Source organism: Erigeron canadensis, chromosome 1 (assembly GCF_010389155.1).
Source record: "Erigeron canadensis isolate Cc75 chromosome 1, C_canadensis_v1, whole genome shotgun sequence".
In the NCBI taxonomy this organism is placed as follows: domain Eukaryota; kingdom Viridiplantae; phylum Streptophyta; class Magnoliopsida; order Asterales; family Asteraceae; genus Erigeron; species Erigeron canadensis.
Genome location: NC_057761.1, coordinates 28,023,688 through 28,044,643, shown reverse-complemented (window position 1 = coordinate 28,044,643; position 20,956 = coordinate 28,023,688). Strand labels below are relative to the sequence as shown.

The window sequence follows — 20,956 nt, the reverse complement described above, 5'->3', positions numbered from 1 at the left end:
AAGTAAGGAGTGGTAGGATTGCACGATGCTTATTTATTTACAACTATTATTACTTTTGGAAATGCCTAAAGTCTATTTTTTCTTTATGATTTTTAAGGACTTGTTTAGATTCCACTCAAAGTCTCAAAAGCGGTTAATGAGATAGTGATCTTCTGTTTTCCGAACGGTCATTGTTTAGTATATGTAGAAAATGACGCTATTTATTTAGTTATTTTTGGACCACTATTACCAACGTACTATATCGATTTCTTGCATTTTAAGTGATTGATAATCCACATATCATCCTTTTTTTTTCTTTTTTTCTATTATTCTATAGTAGTATATTAGTGTTACTTGTTCTCAACAATATTTCATAGTAACGTTTTTTTTGAAAGGTAGTTTCATTGTAACGTAACAAGATCTGGTTTTAGTTTTTGGATATGTTCTTGCCTAATTCTAGACACTTTCATAATATGGTCACATTGGTAGGACATCAAATTCCCACCAACCCACGTGTTGACATAAATCATAGAGTAATAAAGAGTGTTTTTGATTCAACAAGTGTGTGATAGAGATGCCAAATTAGCCCTTGAACGTTGCATTGAATTGTGGACATAATTTAGAGCCGGGTGATATCAAAATGTTCAAAAATTAAAAGTTTCTGTTTAGTCATGTGATTTTTGTTTGCTTGTTCGTTTCCGTAATGACATGGACATTATCAATTCCCATCATATTAATAAAACACGTTATATTAAATTAAATTTTTTTATAAACCAATACGTTTATTATTTTACAAACATATCTTGTACTTAGATCAAATAGACATTTCAGTCATTTGATATGACTAAAAAGTCTGGATTCAATTCTTATTAGTTAGTTTTTCCTAACGTGTTTCTTTGTTAAATTATAATTGAGTGGGTTGTTTGTGGTAATTGATACTTCAACTTATGAATTGTCGGTAATTAAAAATGTTCAAAAGAATAGCATTTACCAACTTACATTTTAGTCCATCAAAATCTATAATTAAATGCATTTATCTTTTTTTCACATTATATGTTTTATATATAATATATATATATACATATATAACCTATATAAATATAGTTAAATAAATAGAAAGAATGATTAAATTTGGTGTTTTGGATGCTAATAAGTAACAACTAAATACTAATTCGTTTATTAAAAATTTAACTAAATTCATATTCTTTCTTTCGCCCATATCTAAAAACTTGACTTATAAGAACATTTGGGAAATGTTAAATGAACTTAACATGTATAAAAAACTATAAATTTTCTTATTAATATTTTATCGGTTGAATTTTTATGTTAATTGTATAACTATTTATTGCACTGAAAACCCATTTTAAAGTTTAGTTTAATAAAATTTGTAAATTTTACACAGAGCTTAGCAAAGAGAAATAATTGATCTTCCTAAGCAAATAATCTAAAAATTTTTCCTAATCCTTTGATATTGTCACGTGTAAAAATCAAGAGGGACGATGAAGAAAGATAATGAATAGATTACACATGACAAATATTAATAATATCAGAAAGATTTTTAGGCTATTATTTTAAGAACATTTTTTATAGCAAACTAAATTTGTGATGGAAAATCAAAAAGTATAAATTAAATATAAAGGTGGATTTTTTTTATAGTTATAAAAAGTATAAGTATTAATAGTGTCATTTAATAAATATAATAATTAAATTTGATTTAGTGATTTTAAATTAAAAATAAAATTTATTTAAAGATTTTTATTTGTTTAAAAATAAATTTAACATCTTTTTATATATATATTGGTAGATAATGAGAAGTTTATAAATAATCCAATTCGTTCTGTTCCTATAAACCTTCCGTTTACTGATGGTCCTAGTGGTCTGCCAACATTCTTTGTTTTTATGCTACTTTGGTTGTAGTGACATTTTGTATCTATAAAATTCTTATGTAATTTTAAAATAACCACTTCATTATCATTATTATATACTAGTGCAATATACTCCGTATATATAGATATAGATAGAGTATATTTTACTACATCTTTATGCTGATATGGAACCTGGTTGATGTGGTGTCGTCGTGATATCCTTTTAGACTTATTTTATTGAAGTAAGTGTTATCTTGAAGAAAATATTATGATTCTTTTATTAATTATTTATTTTTTCAAAAAGACAATCTTTTCGATTCGATTTTGCATCATGGTGTCTTTTGCCTTGAACCCCTTTTCAGTTTTTCACCTTTTAGTTAATGGGCTATTTCAAGATTTCGGTTAAAACAAGATTTTTTTTCATGTTTCTTGAGATTAAAACAAGTGGGTCACTGTTTTTTTTGGTTGGTCTCACTTGATGTTTCTTTCATTTATTAGTATTGTACAATAATGTAACCATATTTTTGTGTTTTTATTTATATGTGTGTTTTTTGTTGCAGTTGGGATCTGCATTTAGCTCATTTTATCATCATCAAAGTTAAGGAATCTTGATTTGGGAAGCATGGATTATGGTAACAAAAAGTGTAAGGAGAATTCTAAGGTTAGCCCACTAAATTTTGTGTACTTATTTTATATTCTGGCTTTTTGGTTGCTAGCAAATCACCATTTCATTAAAATGCCAAATGCAAAAATGAAGATATTCGAATATATAGTTTTAGCATAATAGTTATTGTTTTCATTTTCATTATTTACCCGGAACAAATCCATGTCTAGTTAGCATAGAAAAAAAGAGTCAAGTCATGCATTCTATGTTTATAAAAGTTCTGTCCAAAATTTTATAACCGGGTAAATGGCTGAAGTTGTCCCTATTCAGGGTACCCGGGGTGGCCGGGTTTTTGACTTATATATACGCAGCTTAACTGGGGTATCCGTGGGCGGTTTCTGCTAAGCCTTTTCTGTCCTCAATTGTATGTTCTTGCATTGATAGTGTTTTTTTTTTTTTACTACAATTTATGCAATAAACTCAGTATACTTATGGCTATTACCTGAAGCCCATGAAGTAAGTTATTAAGGAAATGCTTATATGTTTGTTAAATTGCCTTTAGGATTCTTGGAGGACAACACTGGTGTTAGCTTATCAGAGTCTTGGAATAGTGTATGGAGACCTGAGCATTTCGCCAATTTATGTCTACAAAAGCACATTTGCAGAAGACATTCGTCACTCAGAAACCAACGAAGAGATTTTTGGTGTTCTTTCATTTGTTTTCTGGACTTTGACTCTAGTTCCTTTGTTCAAATACGTGTTCATTGTTCTTCGAGCTGACGATAATGGCGAAGGTAAACAACCTAAATTAACGAGTAATGAACTAATGTACAAAATGACTAAATGGCATACCTACATCCATGCCTGAAAATTTGGTGTTGGTGTATGGCAAGCTAAGTGCCCAAAATTCAGAAAGGGAAATTACATTAAATTATCGTTTTCCTCTCTGAGACTTAACCGTTGATCATGTCATGTGTCAGCACTATGTTTTTGGGCATATATGTAGCCCTATCAATTTAGACACATTTATCATTTTTCTTGATGGATAATATAAGGAACTTTTATTTTATATGGTATGAAACTTCACCTGAACACTGTCTAATACTGTATCCATATATTACTTCAAAAAACTTACTATGTAAACATCAAGTTCTGGTTTATAATTATTAGGTTTCACACATTTTATGAACAGGTTTTGGTTTATCAAAAATGATTATGGTTGTCAATATGTTGTTATTAAGAAATGAAAATTATAGGCATCCTAACAAATGATTCTGATTATCTGCTGTTTTATGCAATTTTGAAGATATATTGGTTTTTTTAGAAGTTGCAAGATGGGCGGATCAGGCGGTTGGGTAGTGGGTCAAAATGGTATGGGCTGAAAGGGATCTTCTAACTATCGGTCAATATATGCCACTGTCGTTTTATCTATATGTGTGTCAATCATGATTGCAAAAAGAATATATCAACACAATAATCTATCTTTGAATATAAACTTTTCAGGTGGTTGTATGCATTGACTGGTTCCCTTTTAACTGATTTATTAGTTGGCCCGTTGGGTCAAAGCGTCACCCCTTGTAGTTCTATATCTAGTGTTTTCAGTAATCACAGTTGACACCCATTATTGATCATTCTGTAGGTGGAACTTTTGCTCTTTATTCCTCCATATGCCGGCATGCTAAAGTAAGCATGCTACCAAACCGACAAATTGCTGATGAATCGCTCTCTACATATAAGTTGAAACAACCTCCAGAGAGGGAAAACAGGTCAAAGGTTAAAATGTTGCTTGAGAAGCACAAACCTTTGCATACAGCTTTACTAATATTGGTTCTTCTCGGAACTTGTATGGTAATTGGGGATGGAGTCCTTACTCCCGTTATATCTGGTATGTTGTTATTCAAATTTCTTTCAATTATATATATATATATATATATATTTTGTATTTTTAACATAATTCGCCATTCATATATGCAGTTTTTTCTGCGGTTTCTGGGCTCGAGCTATCAATGTCCAAGAAACACCATGAATGTGAGTTCACTCAAAGTCAATTGTTTGTATTTCACAAGATTTATATATTTGACTGGTCTCGTAGAGGTGGGCAGGTGCTAGGTAGCAAAATGGGGGGTTGGGTGAGTTGAGGGGTAGTTGTAAATATGGGTCAAAACAGGTTGGTTTAATTCAGGTTGGTCCGCAAAGAATACTGTGTCCTATTTACCTTGAATTGCATATGAATAAACATCTGAGTTCTAAGTAAATATTTCTATGTGGAGGGAGTAGCTTAACTTTTAAATCTCAATTTAATCCAACATAAATAATTGTTTGAGTGCAGTTTCTAAGAAATCTTTCTATTTACAGATGCAGTGATTCCAATTACCTGCGTCATTTTAGTGTGCCTATTTGCACTACAGCATTATGGCACACATCGAGTTGGTTCCTTTTTTGCTCCAATCGTATTGTTATGGCTTCTATGCATCAGTGGGCTCGGGTTATACAATATATTTCATTGGAACCAGCATATTTACAAAGCTCTATCGCCTTATTACATGTACAAGTTTTTGAAGAAGACAAAAAAACAAGGGTGGATGTCTTTGGGAGGAATTTTATTGTGCATCACAGGTAGACATTTGAAAATTTTCTGTGTATGGTATCTAGTTAGTCATTGTTTGACTTTAGAGATTTAAAGTTTAAACACTCTATGTATCAAGTTTGAATATTATCCAAAGCCTGAATTCTTCTTTAGTATTGAGATTTATATTACTCTTGCTAAGAAACATTACGTATCAATAGAAAAAGATCAAAATGTATAAGAAAATATTTGTTATTACTATGTTTAGGATAATTAGTCAATTTTACTGGCAGGTTCGGAAGCAATGTTTGCTGATCTTGGTCATTTCTCGTACACTGCAATCCAGGTAGATTTACCTGTACCTTATTTTTGGAATCTACAACAAAATCATCACATACCAGATTATCAAATTTCATGGCTGCATTAACATTTTGTTGTGTAATGTGGCTAAATGGGTCTTGTATTGGGTAAAAACGGGTAGTTTTTGTAAGGGTCAAAAAGGGTCCTGTCCGGTTGATCCGAGATGTTTTTTTAATATTATCTTTCCAACGAATTTGTGCCAAAAAATGTTTACAAAAAGTTATACAATGATGACGATACCCAATCTTGCCAGGGTTGGGGTATGGGGGAGGTGAGTTGTAGATAGTCATATCGAGGATAGAGAGACTTCTTCTAGGGTCACAATTTTGTATATTTGTTCTCTTTAGTAAATTTAAATATAATTACAGAGAATAGGACTCATTTACTGTTAAGCCATTTTGTTCTTAATTTTACTCATTTACACTGTTAGAGCTAAACATAACCCCAAACCAGTCGATTCGTAAGTAAACATTTGACATTGCCATGTCTACTTATCTTGGTTTTAAAAATCGCGCTTTAAGCGCGATTAAGCGTTCCTAAGCGCTAGCTTAAACGCTTTATTGTACATTAAGCGTAGAGTGTACATAAAGCGTGCGATTTTTGCGATTTTTAGCGCTTTTTCAATAAGCGCTAGGCGCTAAGAAGCGTAAGATTTTTGTAAAAAAGTGTTCTAATTTTTGTATTCATCTCCTTGCTGCTGTAAAAAGTGAAGATAAAAGTGATTAGGGCTCTTAGTTTAACCTTAGAACCTTAGAACCTTTAAGCAACCTACTTTTGAATTCCTATCTGGCCATCTTCTGTGATTTTTAGTTTCTAGCTGTTCTGTTGTTTTGCTACTTAAAGGTGCCTATGCTACATAAAAGAGTTTTTGATATACATATATAATGGCATTGATGGTATTTTATATATAATGGTGTTTTAGTATTATTTATGTGTTATAAATACTATATGTATAATTTATAATATTTTTATAAAAGTGTGCGCTTCGCGTACGAAAATCTCACCGCTTTTCCGCTTAGCGCTTTACGCTTCGGAAATGGACCTTATCGCTTTTGTGCGCTTATCGCTTTTTAAAACCAAGCTACTTATATGGTATTATCGATGTTATGTGGGTTGTGGGCGCCGGATATATGTTTTCTAATATTTCATTTTGCAGATTGCTTTCACCTTCCTCGTCTATCCTGCGCTAATTCTTGGTTATATGGGGCAAGCAGCTTACCTGTCAAAGCATCACCAAATTGCTCATGACATTAGTTATTATGTCTCAGTCCCAGGTATTTATATTGATTGCTCTTATTTTTATAATAAAATAGAAGCGTTGGCATTATTTAGTAATGAAGGTGTGCATGGGGATGTTACTGTCGTGATGGTAGTCTTTATTTGGTGTACAAGTGATAGCTTTTTTGTTTTTGTTTTTTACCTCGAGACATGGTTGGGATTTCATCAAAAACACCATGAGGTGAAAACCGGTGGCTCGGCCCTTATTGGTTGGGAGTTTTTCTCGTGTCTTCTTTAGGTAATCGGCATGAGTTTTTTCACTCCTTTTGAAATTTTTTTGCAGTTAATGTCTTGAGATGAGTCTAGGAATTGTTATGTTTGTTTCTTTTCTAGACTGTAACTGTATAAGTGTTGTACTATCCAGCAACTAGTGACTTGCTAGTTTGCTTTGTTGTTTTAATATAATTCTATTTTGGCTGCTCAAAAAAAAAAAAAGTAATGAAGGTTTTCTTGAAATATGTGCAGAAAGTATTAGGTGGCCTGTTCTTGTTATAGCCGTTCTTGCTTCAGTTGTTGGGAGCCAAGCAATCATCAGTGGCACATTCTCAATCATTAACCAGAGTCAGTCACTAGGTTGTTTTCCTAGGGTTAAGGTTGTCCATACATCGGACAAGAAACACGGTCAGATTTACATCCCCGAGATCAACTGGATACTTATGATCCTATGCATTGCTGTGACCGTTGGATTCAGGGACACAAAACACATGGGAAATGCATCAGGTTGGTCCCTGAACTTCACTTTTCACTTAATCACAAAACTGACAACCTACACATAATACATAATGTATGTGATTAGGTGATTCCTGTTTTTGTAACATCTATATTGTTGCTACAGTAGAACTTGAGGTTTTGTTAAATAAGTAGATAGAGTGACATTGTTACAGAACTGAAAATTTTCCTAGAATGCCTGGTACACTGGATTTCAACTTGCTAGATCAAGCTAACAGTGAAAAATGGACAGGTTGGGTAACTTTTTGAAATGTGTCAAGATTGAAATGGGCACCGTTTGTTACAGGTTGATTAAAGGTCAGGTTGGGTTCGCCACAGGCAGATTTGTCCTTTCTTATATATAAATAGTTAAGTATCAAATATGAAATATGATTATGAAAACTACGTTACAATAGGGTTCTATTGCTCTAAAATAAACCGTCTTTGGTGCCTTGAAGCATTAAACTTAAACATGGGACCACTTTTAACTTGTTTGACCTATTTGACCCTTTCTCTTTGGATCTAAATTTTTTTAGTTTATTCAACTTAAACTGGGGACAACTTTTAACCTGTTTGACCTTTTTTCCCCGGATCAGTTTTCTTAGTTTGACCCTTGGAATATAGCCCAAATCAGTGCATTCGTTGGTGTAAAGGATTAACAATGTCACCTTTAAATTAAACTAGGTGATTTCAAATGCTGAATTTACACTGATGTGGTAAGTTTTTGAGAGAACTTTTTTGACGGTAGTAAGCCAAGGTATTACAAAATGAAGGTCTTGATGTTGTATCTATGGAAAATATGTGCATCAGTTTTGGAGGTCAAAGTGCTTTTTTTTTCTTTTCAATTTTGTCAACCTGACTTTGTAAGGGATATAGAGGTATGATTCGAGGACTATTAAAGTGTAACGTGTGACCAGAAAGAGTTTTCTGAACTTTATGATTCTCAGTTGAGTAGAGCTGCAGTCATTAGAAAATATGAGTCATCTGTAGCAAAACGATAGCTAAGAATAGGCAATTGTCTATAACTTAACCTTAATGTTGTGTACCTAAAGTTTGAACCTTTATGCTTTGACTTATTTGCAGGATTGGCTGTTATGGCAGTAATGCTCGTTACAACTTGCCTGACATCATTAGTAATTATTCTTTGCTGGCATAAACCACCAATTTTAGCTCTTTGCTTCCTATTTTTCTTTGGGTCCATAGAACTACTCTACTTCTCAGCTTCTTTAGTCAAGTTTCGTGAAGGGGCATGGCTCCCAATCCTCTTAGCACTCTTTCTAGTTACCATAATGTTCGTGTGGCACTATGCTACCACCAAAAAGTACGAATATGACCTTCAAAATAAAGTCTCTTTAGAATGGCTACTTGCATTGGGGCCAAGTTTGGGCATTTCACGTGTCCCTGGGATTGGGCTTGTGTTTACGGATCTTACCTCGGGCATCCCGGCTAACTTTTCACGGTTTGTGACCAATCTGCCTGCATTTCACCGTATTTTGGTGTTTGTGTGTGTGAAGTCTGTACCTGTTCCCTTTGTCCCTCGAGCTGAGAGATACCTTATGGGTCGTGTGGGACCTGCTTCTCTTAGATCTTATAGGTGTATAGTGCGTTATGGTTATCGTGATGTTCACCAGGATGTGGATTCATTTGAGACTGAACTTGTTAACCACATTGCTGAATTCATTCGTTATGACTGGTGCCGCCCTGAACAGACTAATGATCCAGGTAACTTTTGCTCATAAACTGGTTTTCGTAATCATGTTATTTTTACATAAGAACATATATTTAGTAACCCTCTAGACCATTTAAATAACTAGATTCCAATTTCTTATACGTGGGTCCTACACAGGAAACGATGACGAAGGGCTTCCATCAAGTAGGTCTTCAGGAGAGTACAGGCTTGCGGTAATAGGGAGCTCAGACTTTTCTACAAGTCGGGCTTTTGAAGCAGAAGAAAGTATGCAACAAGTTAGTGTATCTGTCGGTTTTCCAACAATTGATAGCATCACAGACATAGTCCAGATGGAGACACAAAACAAAGGAAGACGAGTGACATTTGCTGTTGATGATGCTAGTTCTAATGATCCGAAAGACCTCCAAATGAGTGAAGAACTTCAAGATTTATTGGATGCTCAGCAAAGCGGGACTGCATTTATACTTGGTCACTCACATGTGAAAGCGAAACAAGGATCATCAGTTTTTAAGAGGTTAGCTATTGATTTCGCATATAATTTCCTCAGGCAGAATTGTAGGGGACCAGATGTGGCGTTGAAGGTCCCTCCGTCGTCGCTGTTGGAAGTTGGCATGGTTTATGTAGTATAAAACTTACTATGGATATATCTATATATTTCGTCTTAATAGTTTATGTTAATATTAATGGAAGTCATTTTGCTCGATGGTTGCACACTTTTTTTTTGGCTGCCAAAAGAGCTCAATTTTTTTTTTTCTCTATTTTTACAAGTATTTCCTTCAAAATAATGAAAATCATCATATATATAATTATATTAACGACATTAATTCTGGTAATAATTGTTAAAACGTTGTTTAATTCAAACAACCAATTACAATCCTTTAGCAACACAAGCAAAGTACTCCTCTCTATATCGATAGTTAGTTAAAGAGCCACGTAGCATCTCATAAACCGTATCTTACAAAGTGACACGTGGCAAATTAAGAGTGGTCCAACTCAAAAGAAACACATAACAACCAAACGTTTCCACTATCCATTTGTTCTTATATGAGATTACACTCCCTCCACTCAAAATAATATACACAATAATTCCTAAACAAGTGTCTGAAAGTTTTGATCTAAAGTCACAAATTAATTAGTAATAGTAAATGGTCGTAAAACGCATCTAGACATTTGTTATGTTTTAATTATCGTAAATCCATTATACAAACTACTAAAAAATATAGTACGGTTTAAAGTCATTAAAATATATCTTCACTTTACGACTTTTAAATTGTTTTATTTAGGACCGGCATTTTCAATATAATCATGTATTATCATTTTTACATTAGTTACTAGTGAAAATATAGATAGAGAAATGTTAAGCGATCAAACCGACTCGACCCATTTTGACCAGTTACCTAACCGTACGAACCACTCATTTTCTTGTGTTTATTGTGTTGGATATTCAAACTTAGTGACTCTAGACTGGGCTTCCACCACTTGGATACAAAGTGAAGTATATAAGTCTAGTGTATGTGTGGACTTTGGTTTATAAACTTCATTTCATATATTATCAAAGAATATGGGAATGGGGCTAAGGGCTCTTCCCTTATCACCAGCTTATTCGTATTCGTATTCGACTTCTAACTTCACTTTGTCAAAGCAGAAACTTAACACAAACAATTCTAGTTACAAATTTATAATATCAGCAAAAACCGAAAAAGGCAACAAAGATAATGAAGACGAAAAACCGAAACCTAGAAAGCAAAATCTGTTTGAAAGTGTTACAGAAGCTCTAGATTTTGCTCAAGTTAGATCAGCTGAAGATGCACAACTCATTGAAGATGCCAGGTCCGCAACTAAGTCCGGAGAAAAGATGAATAGAGAACAGGTAACTCATTCACAAATTTTCTAAATAAAAACATAGTAATTTGGGGTTGTAATGGTCATATAATTTATCAATTCATTTGGTTTGTTATTTAGATTGTTCAAATACAACCGTCGTATACCACAACTAAATATTTTTTTTTACCCTTAATTGGTTTTAAATTTATTAGTGACTCTCTTATTTGTTTCAGTGATTTTTTATTTATATTTTTTACCGCTAATATTACATTAATTTTATACTATTCCTAAATTACCCCAATAGAGATATTACTAAATCCACCATTGTCAATCCTGAACATTGGTTAACAACCCCTGCCACTCAACTAAAGCTTGAATGGCTTCAATGATTTCTTGTATTGTCGTAAATTAAGTTAAGGTTACTTTTTACGGTCGTAAAATTAAGGTTATCCTTTTAACGAGAAAAATGGAAGTAATTGACTTTTTTTCAACAATTTCCCCACTTATTAAAGAACGTATGTGTATGCAGTATGGCGCTCTTCGGAGGAAGATCGGAGGAACATACAAAGACTTCTTCAAATCCTACGTTGAAGGTAACATCAAATTGTTTCGTCGTACTTCATGTATAATGAATTTAACAAGCGTATTGTAATTTAATCTGTTGTGTTATTTCATCATGAAAGTATGAATTAATTATCTGACATTTGAAGTGATTTACGTTTTTGTTTAGTTGATGGGGAATATGTGGAAGATGGATGGGTTGACAAAACATGTAAAGTGTGCAAGAAAGACACAAGAGGTGAGCCAAGACAAGTGGACAAGCTTGGAAGATATGTTCATATAGCGTGTGTAGACAAGCCTAAATCCGGCAATTTTTTTACCAAGCTTTTTTCCGGTTAAAATTTAAGTATATAAACATTCGCTATATACAATTATTTTCTCGCTTGGACACATCAAATTCATATTGTTCTAAAGTATACTTTAGCGATGACTCTAGATGCCATGTCGATAGTGGATATTAGATTTTATAACTTACAGCAAATGTGTGTTTAGTGCTATATACCTTTTTTTTTATGTTTGAGTTTATTCTTATCAGCGTGCATTGAGTTTAGGTTTGAAGGATTCGTATTCAAGTCTTGAGTAAGTTTTATTAGATTTTTCCCGTATGTGGCAGTGGGGGATAAAGAGACGATGATATCAAAATAAGAATGCCTAATAAATTTATTTTTTTTTAAAAAAGTAGTTACGAATAAAATGACATTCATGATATTAATCATTCAATTTCAAAAATCATAAAAAACAACATTTTTTCATTCCATGTAAATGCTTTATCCTATTCTCCTCTTACCAAATAGATAAACGCTTACTTTATAGCTCTAAACAAAAAGATTTCGAGTTTTTGGCAAAGTAGTCCTTAAGCTATGATTTACAGACTCAAAAATATTTTATCCAAGTATAATTATTTTCTGTGATGTTAAGTCAATAGGAGCTATTATATCAAATCACTAATGATCATATTCTATGTTTAATTTTTCCTACATGTTAATTGGGTAGTGAAAACACCACAATACTACCTTTAACCATCTACAACAAATATACTTATTATACTATATAATATATAACTTTATAAAGCATGAATTGTCGTAAATAACTAAAAAAATGTCGTAAATTTATCACTTTTCAGGTCAATCATTGTCATAGTTAATACTGCCATCATAATATCTGAAAAGATTTCATTATTTCATAACAACAAAAACGATTTAATCCTACATATGACTTTGGAATTCTCTTTTAATAACGAGGAGCGTAAGCCCACTAGGCTAAAAAAAGTCAAACCTGACCAGGAAGTATTAGCGGCTACGTCGCCGCTAATACTGCGGGCCCCATGTCTGTAATGGTAAATCTTGCAGAGAAAAAAGCGCCCCCCCTGTCAGTGTCAGAGTATTAACGGCGACGTCGCCGCAAATGCTTTAATCGGGTTGATTTTTCCCCTGGTGGTGTTACCCTGTGCCTTTAATAAATGGAGTGATATCCATTACCAATGCAATTTGGCCCATATGTAAGGTTGAGAAACAAAAGTTGAATACTTATTATGCCTGAATCATGTGAACATTACAGTCATCAAATGTATTTTCAGTGTCAATGTGTCTTTCTATACTTTTCAACACGTCAAATATTATAGTATTCTCTTTGTCCTACTAAAAGTGTTATGTTTTAAATATTAAAAGTCTTTATTTATAAATTTTGACTTTATATTTTTTTGTATAATATCAAACTTGATGAAAAATTATACCAATGTAAACACTTCAAAAACATAATCAATTTATATAACTTTGATCAAGTATAATCCAACACAAACAAAATTATTTACGGTCAAAGTTGAAAATGTTAGACTTTGAATATTCAGACATGACACTTTTGATGAGACGGAGGGAGTGGAGTATCAAATTAGCAATTTAACTTTAGATATTTAATATTGAATTACTATAACCATTTTAAAATGTACGATAGGATAAGTCTAGTGGTATTTACCGCAAAATCATATAGATCTGTATTTAAATCCTCTGATTTTGTTCATAAAATTTGATATGAATTCACTTTATGTGTATTCTTGCCCCGTTATTTCCAATTTCGGTGGGATAGACAAAAAGCATTCTTGGTAAGATCTCAATCTTAATAAGTTTTTTATTTAATTATATGTGTTATGTGATATGATGCGTCATATAACCTCGTAGGACGTTGACAATTTGACATACGAGAATTAATATACAAAATTACAAATATAATAGATTGATTAGTATGGTGAATCTAAAGATTATGGGTTCAAAGCAATAGAGAAAGAAAAAGAAAATGCACAAATATTTTCTTCCTAAATGAGCAATAGTACCCGCATAATGTGTCGATGAGATGATGGGGTGAGAAGTCATAGGAGGTGATAAGTCATAGAATGTGATAGCCAAATGTCTTAGGTGTACGGGTCCCGTCTTCGGATTTAAAAATTCGTCGAAAGTATATCGAATGACATCTTAAACGAAAGAGCATGAAATTTTAAGAACACCCATACAATTTTTATAATTTATCGATATACGGTTTTTGAGATAAAAGATTTTGAATAAATTAGAGGAATATAATGATTTATGAAGGAGAGAGAAAAAAATGAGTGGTTGAGATTTGAGAAGAGATAAAAAAATGAGTGGTTGAGATTTAAGGGTATTATATGTATATTAGGTAGAGATGTTTAAATTAATGAATAAAGAAGAAGGGTAATTTAGGTAGTTTAAATTATATTTTGAGATTTTAAAAAAGGACAAAATGTTTTATAAGATAGTATAGATATAAATATAATTATAGATAGATATAAACATAGGTGAGTACTTCCTAGTTAGCTCAAGTGGTTGAGCACTTGCCTTATAAGCAAGAGGTCTTGGTTTAAGACTTGATAAGTACATAAGAAGTCTTTCTATGAAGGTTTGACTTGGGTATACCTAGGTTCAAGTATAAGGAGACAAGGTTTACTCTTATTGATCGCCGTGCCTTCGGACGGGTTAGTAGAGGGTTTTTCCCCCATCGGGCATTTGAAATAGACATTTCTACTTCGAGGGAGCACTCTAACGCGGACCCGGTTAAGACAACATATCTTAGACCTCCCGCTGTCGAATCACGACACGAAAATCTCAAACGAAATTCACCTTTAAAAAAAAAACATAGGTGAATGATTTCACAAACATTTTAGAATTGTGTCGTAGAGATAACTGAAGAGGCAGAAAATCTTTCTCAAAACTTTAGTCATTTACAATCATCCAAAAATAAATAAATAAATAAATAAAAAATAATTAATGGATATTTCTTGGCGGGAATTCTACCAAAGGAGCCCTAACATATTGGCGGGAAAATGCCACTTTAAGAATTAGCGCGGGAAGCCGATAGAACAAGTCCTTCCTACATACATACAACAACTGTTCAGTTCAAGCCACACAGATCGATTTGTGGTTGTATGTGAGAGAAAATTCTAAAATATATAGATACTGAAGAAGAGAAATATATAAAATAAAATAATATATATTTAAAAGATGGTGGGGCGTCAATACGATTGTTTGGCAAACCCTCTTGGTGCCGTCCGGTTCACTTTTGACAAGGCTGTTGCCGCCGCCGGTTCAGATCCGGCTTCTTTCGACCGCAAAGATTGGGGCGTTTCCGAAATCTTTCGCGAATTCCTTTTCGATAATGACGGCCTAAATCAGGTATTTTTTTTTATTGATACATTTGGTTATAAATTAGTGATAAATCTATAGCTATTCCTGATATTTTTGTATTTATATATTGATTTCTGTAATTTCTATAATAAAGTAAATATAGGGTTTGTGATTTTCTATTTAAAGTTTAGGTCTTTATTCAATTTTTACATATATTGGAAATATATATTTGTATAAATTAGGTTTTTAGGTTGTCCAGAAATAGAGTTTTAAGTTACATTTGTCACTGTTGCTATGTTATTATGATATATATAGATTATTGGGATAATTATCTTGTAATGTAACAAACTTTGAACGAATGTCTATAGCGTATTGTATGTAAACAACTCGAAAATAATGTTTATTGTATGTAAGAAAATGTAATCAACCAACTAAAATCAGACAAGTGACACCTCTATATGGTTGCCACGCATGTTTTCTTACATACAATAAACATTTTTTAAAGTTGTTTACATACAATACATAAAACTTTAGTTATTTCCTACTATAGACATTCGTCCAAAGTTTGTTAATTCCAGGATACTTATCCCTAGATTATTTCAACTGAAATTAAGCTTTTTAAGGTAAAATGAGTTACAACGGAGAGGCAACTCGTTGCGATTTTTTAGGTGGGTGTACATTTGTGTATTTCCTTTATAGAACATTAGTAAGTAGTAACAATAACCCAAAAGTTGGACTCTAAATACCCTGATACCCAATTAAACAAAAGGAAAAAAATCGAACACAAACGACCCCAAACGCAAATTGGCGTGGGTGGAACCATCTGATTCGACGACCCAAAATGATCCCAAGACGACTTTGACCTTCTAATGGACGGCAACACGACCCCAGCGTCTTGGGCCATGACACTGTCGAACTTGATTAGTCATTAGTATGCTCTTATAGAAAATTTGATGCAGATTCGCCCAAATTGCCATACATAGCTGTTACATGTTACCCAACCATTCTTATGCGTTTTAGGATGAAGTTGTTTTACGATTAATAATACTTAGATTGCATACTGTTAATAACGGAGAACTTCAGTAATTTTTGGGGATAAAAGATAAAAACAAACCCTTGTTTTGTGAAAATATAAAGTTTGTTTGTTAGTGTTGGATTGAAATAAGGTGATAATTTGGAAGTTTGATGGTCTAAAGTCAAGTTCTATCATCAAGTTACCAAACCGAGAGTATACATTTTATCTGGAGAATTTTAGTTTTAAGGAAAATTATGTGCCTTTATGCGGATTGCTATTTTTATTCGGTTACAAGTTTTTTAATCTTTCATATTGACTTTATTTTTAATCATTTTGTTTAGGTTCCGATGCTAACTCCATCAACAGTTAAATGGATTCAACCAAACTCTTTAGTTCGGTTCCGTGGAATGATACAAGACATGTTGGGTAATGAATTCTATGTTGGAGCTTATAAGGTAAATGCTACGCCTTCAGTTAACCTCTAGGTAATACGTATATGATATTTACTATAATTTGTTGTTAATTTTGTGTTTCTTATGTTATAAAGAATGAAGGGACATGGAATACCAACAAGTTTTCAGATGTTTCTCAGTTTTCTATGGGTCCTTCACCTGATATACGGATCTGGGAACGTCGTTTACTCTACTGTGTTCCTGTAAGTTAAAAGAAATGAACATACTAATATCAGATGTATGATGTTTTTGTAGTTCAAATGTAAGACTATTTCCTGTATGACTTCATGATTTACCTTCTTTTTAGGTCCCTGGCCAGAACCCCTGGGCAGATTCTACTTCTGAGGCTGTGATAACTATGCATGCCACATCAGCTAACCGAGAGAAGCGACATAGAGAGGCTTTCTCTGTTTCTGAAGAGGTGGAAATGCAAGTATGTTTCTATGTTAAAAGTTCATAGTTATCAAAGGAGTTAAGATTTTAAAGCTTTGCATGGTGTCTAACACATATTTTGTACAATGACAGGACTCGGTTAACGAGATGCCAAATTCTCCGCGGGCAAAGAAGATGGTGAGCCAGTAGTCTTTTTTGCATAAACTATCATTATTTCTGTCTTGATTAGTTTCTCTTATTAAGTTTTTTACCAAAATCAAATTTCAAATATTGTTTGACAGCGTGAAAATGAATCTCTCCCAATGGACAACATGACTGAGGAAACAGGCTGTGGTACCAGTATGGTGCCTGTTTTTGATAGAACTAATTTTCCATGTTTGGTGAAGGTGAACTTTCTTTGTTTTCAGCTAAGCTCTAAACTTGCATTTCATGAAAGCTAGGAATTTCTCACAACTGTTCGTCATTCTGCAGATATATGACTCTCCGGAGTCTGACTTGAAGCTAAATGACGTGTTTGAGTTCATTGGTGTTCTTACATTTGAGACTGATGTTAAAGATGATAAAAATGGTGAAAATGAAGTGGCTAATTGCTTTGATGAAGAGGAATCGGTCAGCCTACCTCCTAGTAAGGTTAGATATATTTTGTACTTGATTTTTTATTCTCGTGTATATCTTACCTTATTGTTTAATGTATTATAAATATGTTTTCAGGTGCCACGTCTTCACTGTCTTGTACACAGAAAGCTATCACTTAATGATATGATTTTTAGCTTACCAGCATTGGAGGTAAGTTAGTTTGATCTGATCTAGTAGTAAGTTACTACCTTGTTCCTTGTTTTCAGAGTTGAGGATTCATTAGTCACTGTGATTGTACAGCCAAAGCCTGAATTGGTGAAAGGAATTCGTGAATCCCTGTTGCAGCATCTTACACTAGTTCTTGGGGGTGACGAGTTAGCAGCTCATTTCATCTTATTGCACCTGTTGTCAAAGGTTAGGACTTGCATCCACATAACAGTATTAGAAGTGGAATTTTGACATCTCTATGTATAAATGGTCAGTTCGGGCTGTGTTTTATTTCTAACTGTTCAAATGTATAAAATTAAACAAATTACATAAAAGGGAAACATCACAATGTAGTTTTAGAATGCATAAAACCTCAGAGATCATTTATTTGTATATTGAGTTAATGCAGCCTTTATTTGATACACTGTTGGTAAAAATAAGTTGGACCACAAGTCCACAAGTGATTCAGGTCAATCCAAACCTGAGAAATAGCAAATATTTACCTGATCTAGATCAAGCCATTTTGACCCGATTCCCAATCCACACTGGATAAGGCGATGTTCCACCTCAAGATAGTATGATTTTTCTATTTTTGTATAACAAGAATTCTTGTTACAGGTTCATGCTAGGGTAGACTCAGTTGCGGTTGGGAAACTATCACTTAATCTGACTAGTTTTGACAAGTCAAGTATATCCGTCTTTGGTAATCGTATCAATGATGCAGTAAAGAACCTTCTACCTTTCACTCATTCCATTCCCCTCACTGTGGAATATCTTAACACTGCTGCACTTGCTCCTGTAAAGGATTACCAAACAAACAGGTATACAAGCTTTGATGACACGTAATGACTAATCGTCACAACTCACAACTTATAACATTTCTACTATTAACTTTGCAGACTTGTGTTATTAATGTTTAACCCCAACTATCTTACATTTTTTGAGTTATCAATTGTTGCAGACTTGTGCCCGGGGCTCTTCAATGTGCAGAGGGGACACATTTGACAATAGACGAGTTGCATTTACAATCAGGGACTCTAAACAGTAATGGTATTGAAAATACAGAACTTCTGAAGGATCTGATGGAATTCCAAAAGGTATATATTTTGTGAACATTTATTTATGTGATTGGAAGTAGCTTTGTGGCATATTCATTTTTGTTTTGTTTGCAGGTTGAATATGATTTTAAGTTCTACAAAATGAAGATGGATGCTGATGTTCAAATATTGATTCTTTCCGAAAGAAAATCAAACATTCTGCCAGCTGATCTAGTTCTCCCTTTCCATCCATCGTCTGTGGGTTCACTGGGAGTAGTCGATGAACAAACATTAAATGCGTGGAGATGGTACTTGACTACTCTTAGGTCATTGCCGCATTCTATTGGGACAGAAATGCAAAAGGTACATCTGAGTTGATTTTATAATATATGTACGCACTTTGTAAGATGCAAATGTTGAATGCTAATTATAGTTTACGTGTGCAATACAACGACAGGTGGTAGAAGATGATATGGTTGCAGCTAGGCAAGCTGATCGGAGTCTGGGGACTGAAGATTTTAACAGGTTTGTTGTTGGCTGATAGTAACCCACCCTAATTTTGTAGGTAGAGGCCGTAAAAAAGGGCGGATGGGGCGTTTGGGGAAAGGTCCAAACTGGTAATTTTTAGTACCCTCGAAATACTTTAGCCAACCTAATTAGATATTTTGTACTTTTGTTAGTGTGCTATATATATTATGAAGTTTTTAATATGTAATGCTGATCACTTTTTCCTCAATTTCAAGCAACTCTACCCATTTTCTGTCCGTCAGTTTTATATTTCTTTTACATGTTTCACTTGCTACAGGGATAACCCAAATCTATCTATTCATGAGTAAATCAATTAAAAGCTGCTACTCTTAGTCACATATATTCATATACATTTCTTATTTGCAGGTGGCTTACTATGGGTCGTCTAATGTCATTGAGCTTGGGCGAGACATGCCTATCACATGAACACTGGCAAATGGTGAAAGAATTGGAAAGGCTAAGAAAAGAACGACTCCAGTAAATGCAGCCAGCATCAACTAGATAGCTATGGTGGTTCAACGCGTATGGTTCTAATTTTGGTGTTCAAGTATCGGTGTAGTACCTTATTGAACTATACGGTTCCCCTATTCATGGCTCTCTGTATCCTAAGCTGTTATTGCCTTTTAAGGTTTTCGTTTCTTGTCGATTTAAAACCTTGGAAACTTGGGTTTGGAAGGTTAAGTTTGTACATAATGTCAAATGCCTGTGAATCATTGCAAAATACAAAATTTGTGGATGATTAGTCAACTAGATGGACGACATGAAATTGGTTATAATTGATACTCTGTTACGCATTTAACAAACTAAGAATAATACGAGTAATAATGATATAACAATGATATGGAAGCCAATCAACTAAAGCATGAAATGTTGAATAGAGAAAAAAATTGAAGCACTTACCACGTCCTAGGTGTATATATTATCCGAAATTACCTCATATCGACACTTGTGAAGTAAATCATGTATAAAACATTATTTTTATGAAAGTATGGTCACTTGGTTCACATGGATGGTCAGTTAATATAACTAGAAGCTAGAATTAGAAATCATGCTAAGCATCACATGTCTAAAATATGTTTTTAACAACAACCCTTATTTGAATTTGGGAGCAAGACCTTGATTGATTATTCGCATCCTTCCAAATATATATACATGGATATCCGGTGTTTAAAAGCGAAAAATGGTATCAACATCCTATTACATAAAAAAAATAAAAAATTGATATGATTGATAGGGGGGGGGGGGGGGGGGGGGGGTGGGGCTAAGAGGGCTGGAAGGTTAAGTTAAGTTATCAAAATCTTATTGGTTGAATTTGAGATGATTGATAAACTCTTGTATACCACTTTGTCTTCCCTAACTATGGTATTCAATGCGCCAAATATGGTTGTGACACGTTTAATGATGCTCAAGTTACTACTTGTTAGAAAATAAATACTCTCACCCACCCTCCTAGTACTACATATACTTGCATTTCTACAAATGAAATGAAATACAACATATATTAAATATACATATCACAAAAGCTTTGGTCTCATGATTGATAAACTAGCTCTCCATTCACTGTAAACTCCACCACCACCACCACCACAAGAACACCACCATCACTGTCAAACTCCATCACCCTCCTGGTCTTTGGACTAGAACACTATTTGTGTTGGAGAGTTTTAAACTACAAGTAAAG

General features: G+C 33.5%; 3 protein-coding genes across 4 annotated transcripts; all 3 read left to right on the top strand.

Moving 5' to 3' along the window:
- The first annotated feature begins 2,013 nt into the window (after window positions 1–2,013).
- Window positions 2,014–9,753, top strand: LOC122600054 (potassium transporter 2). 2 transcript variants are annotated; one of them, XM_043772708.1, is made up of 11 exons: window positions 2,014–2,086; window positions 2,405–2,505; window positions 3,011–3,242; window positions 4,088–4,333; window positions 4,423–4,476; window positions 4,804–5,064; window positions 5,308–5,360; window positions 6,531–6,648; window positions 7,118–7,372; window positions 8,444–9,082; window positions 9,207–9,753. In XM_043772708.1, exons 2-11 carry the CDS (start codon window positions 2,467–2,469, stop codon window positions 9,677–9,679), a joined length of 2,370 nt encoding a protein of 789 aa, XP_043628643.1. In that variant the 5' UTR covers window positions 2,014–2,086; window positions 2,405–2,466; the 3' UTR covers window positions 9,680–9,753. The 2 variants fall into 2 exon arrangements, with proteins under 2 accessions (XP_043628643.1, XP_043628651.1); XM_043772716.1 differs by lacking the exon at window positions 2,014–2,086 and having other exon boundaries at window positions 2,399–2,505.
- An 823-nt stretch (window positions 9,754–10,576) lies between these two features.
- On the top strand, window positions 10,577–11,832 carry LOC122578407. Its single transcript, XM_043750365.1, has 3 exons — window positions 10,577–10,920; window positions 11,404–11,467; window positions 11,605–11,832. The coding sequence occupies exons 1-3, from the start codon at window positions 10,612–10,614 to the stop codon at window positions 11,772–11,774; spliced, it is 543 nt and encodes a 180-aa protein (XP_043606300.1). The 5' UTR covers window positions 10,577–10,611; the 3' UTR covers window positions 11,775–11,832.
- Window positions 11,833–14,832: 3,000 nt separating this feature from the next.
- LOC122585079 (mini-chromosome maintenance complex-binding protein) lies at window positions 14,833–20,078 on the top strand. Its single transcript, XM_043757175.1, has 14 exons — window positions 14,833–15,115; window positions 16,424–16,537; window positions 16,630–16,737; window positions 16,842–16,967; window positions 17,060–17,104; window positions 17,209–17,313; window positions 17,399–17,557; window positions 17,639–17,713; window positions 17,804–17,917; window positions 18,329–18,531; window positions 18,672–18,807; window positions 18,883–19,110; window positions 19,205–19,272; window positions 19,642–20,078. Exons 1-14 carry the CDS (start codon window positions 14,945–14,947, stop codon window positions 19,754–19,756), a joined length of 1,767 nt encoding a protein of 588 aa, XP_043613110.1. The 5' UTR covers window positions 14,833–14,944; the 3' UTR covers window positions 19,757–20,078.
- The last annotated feature ends 878 nt before the right edge of the window (window positions 20,079–20,956 follow it).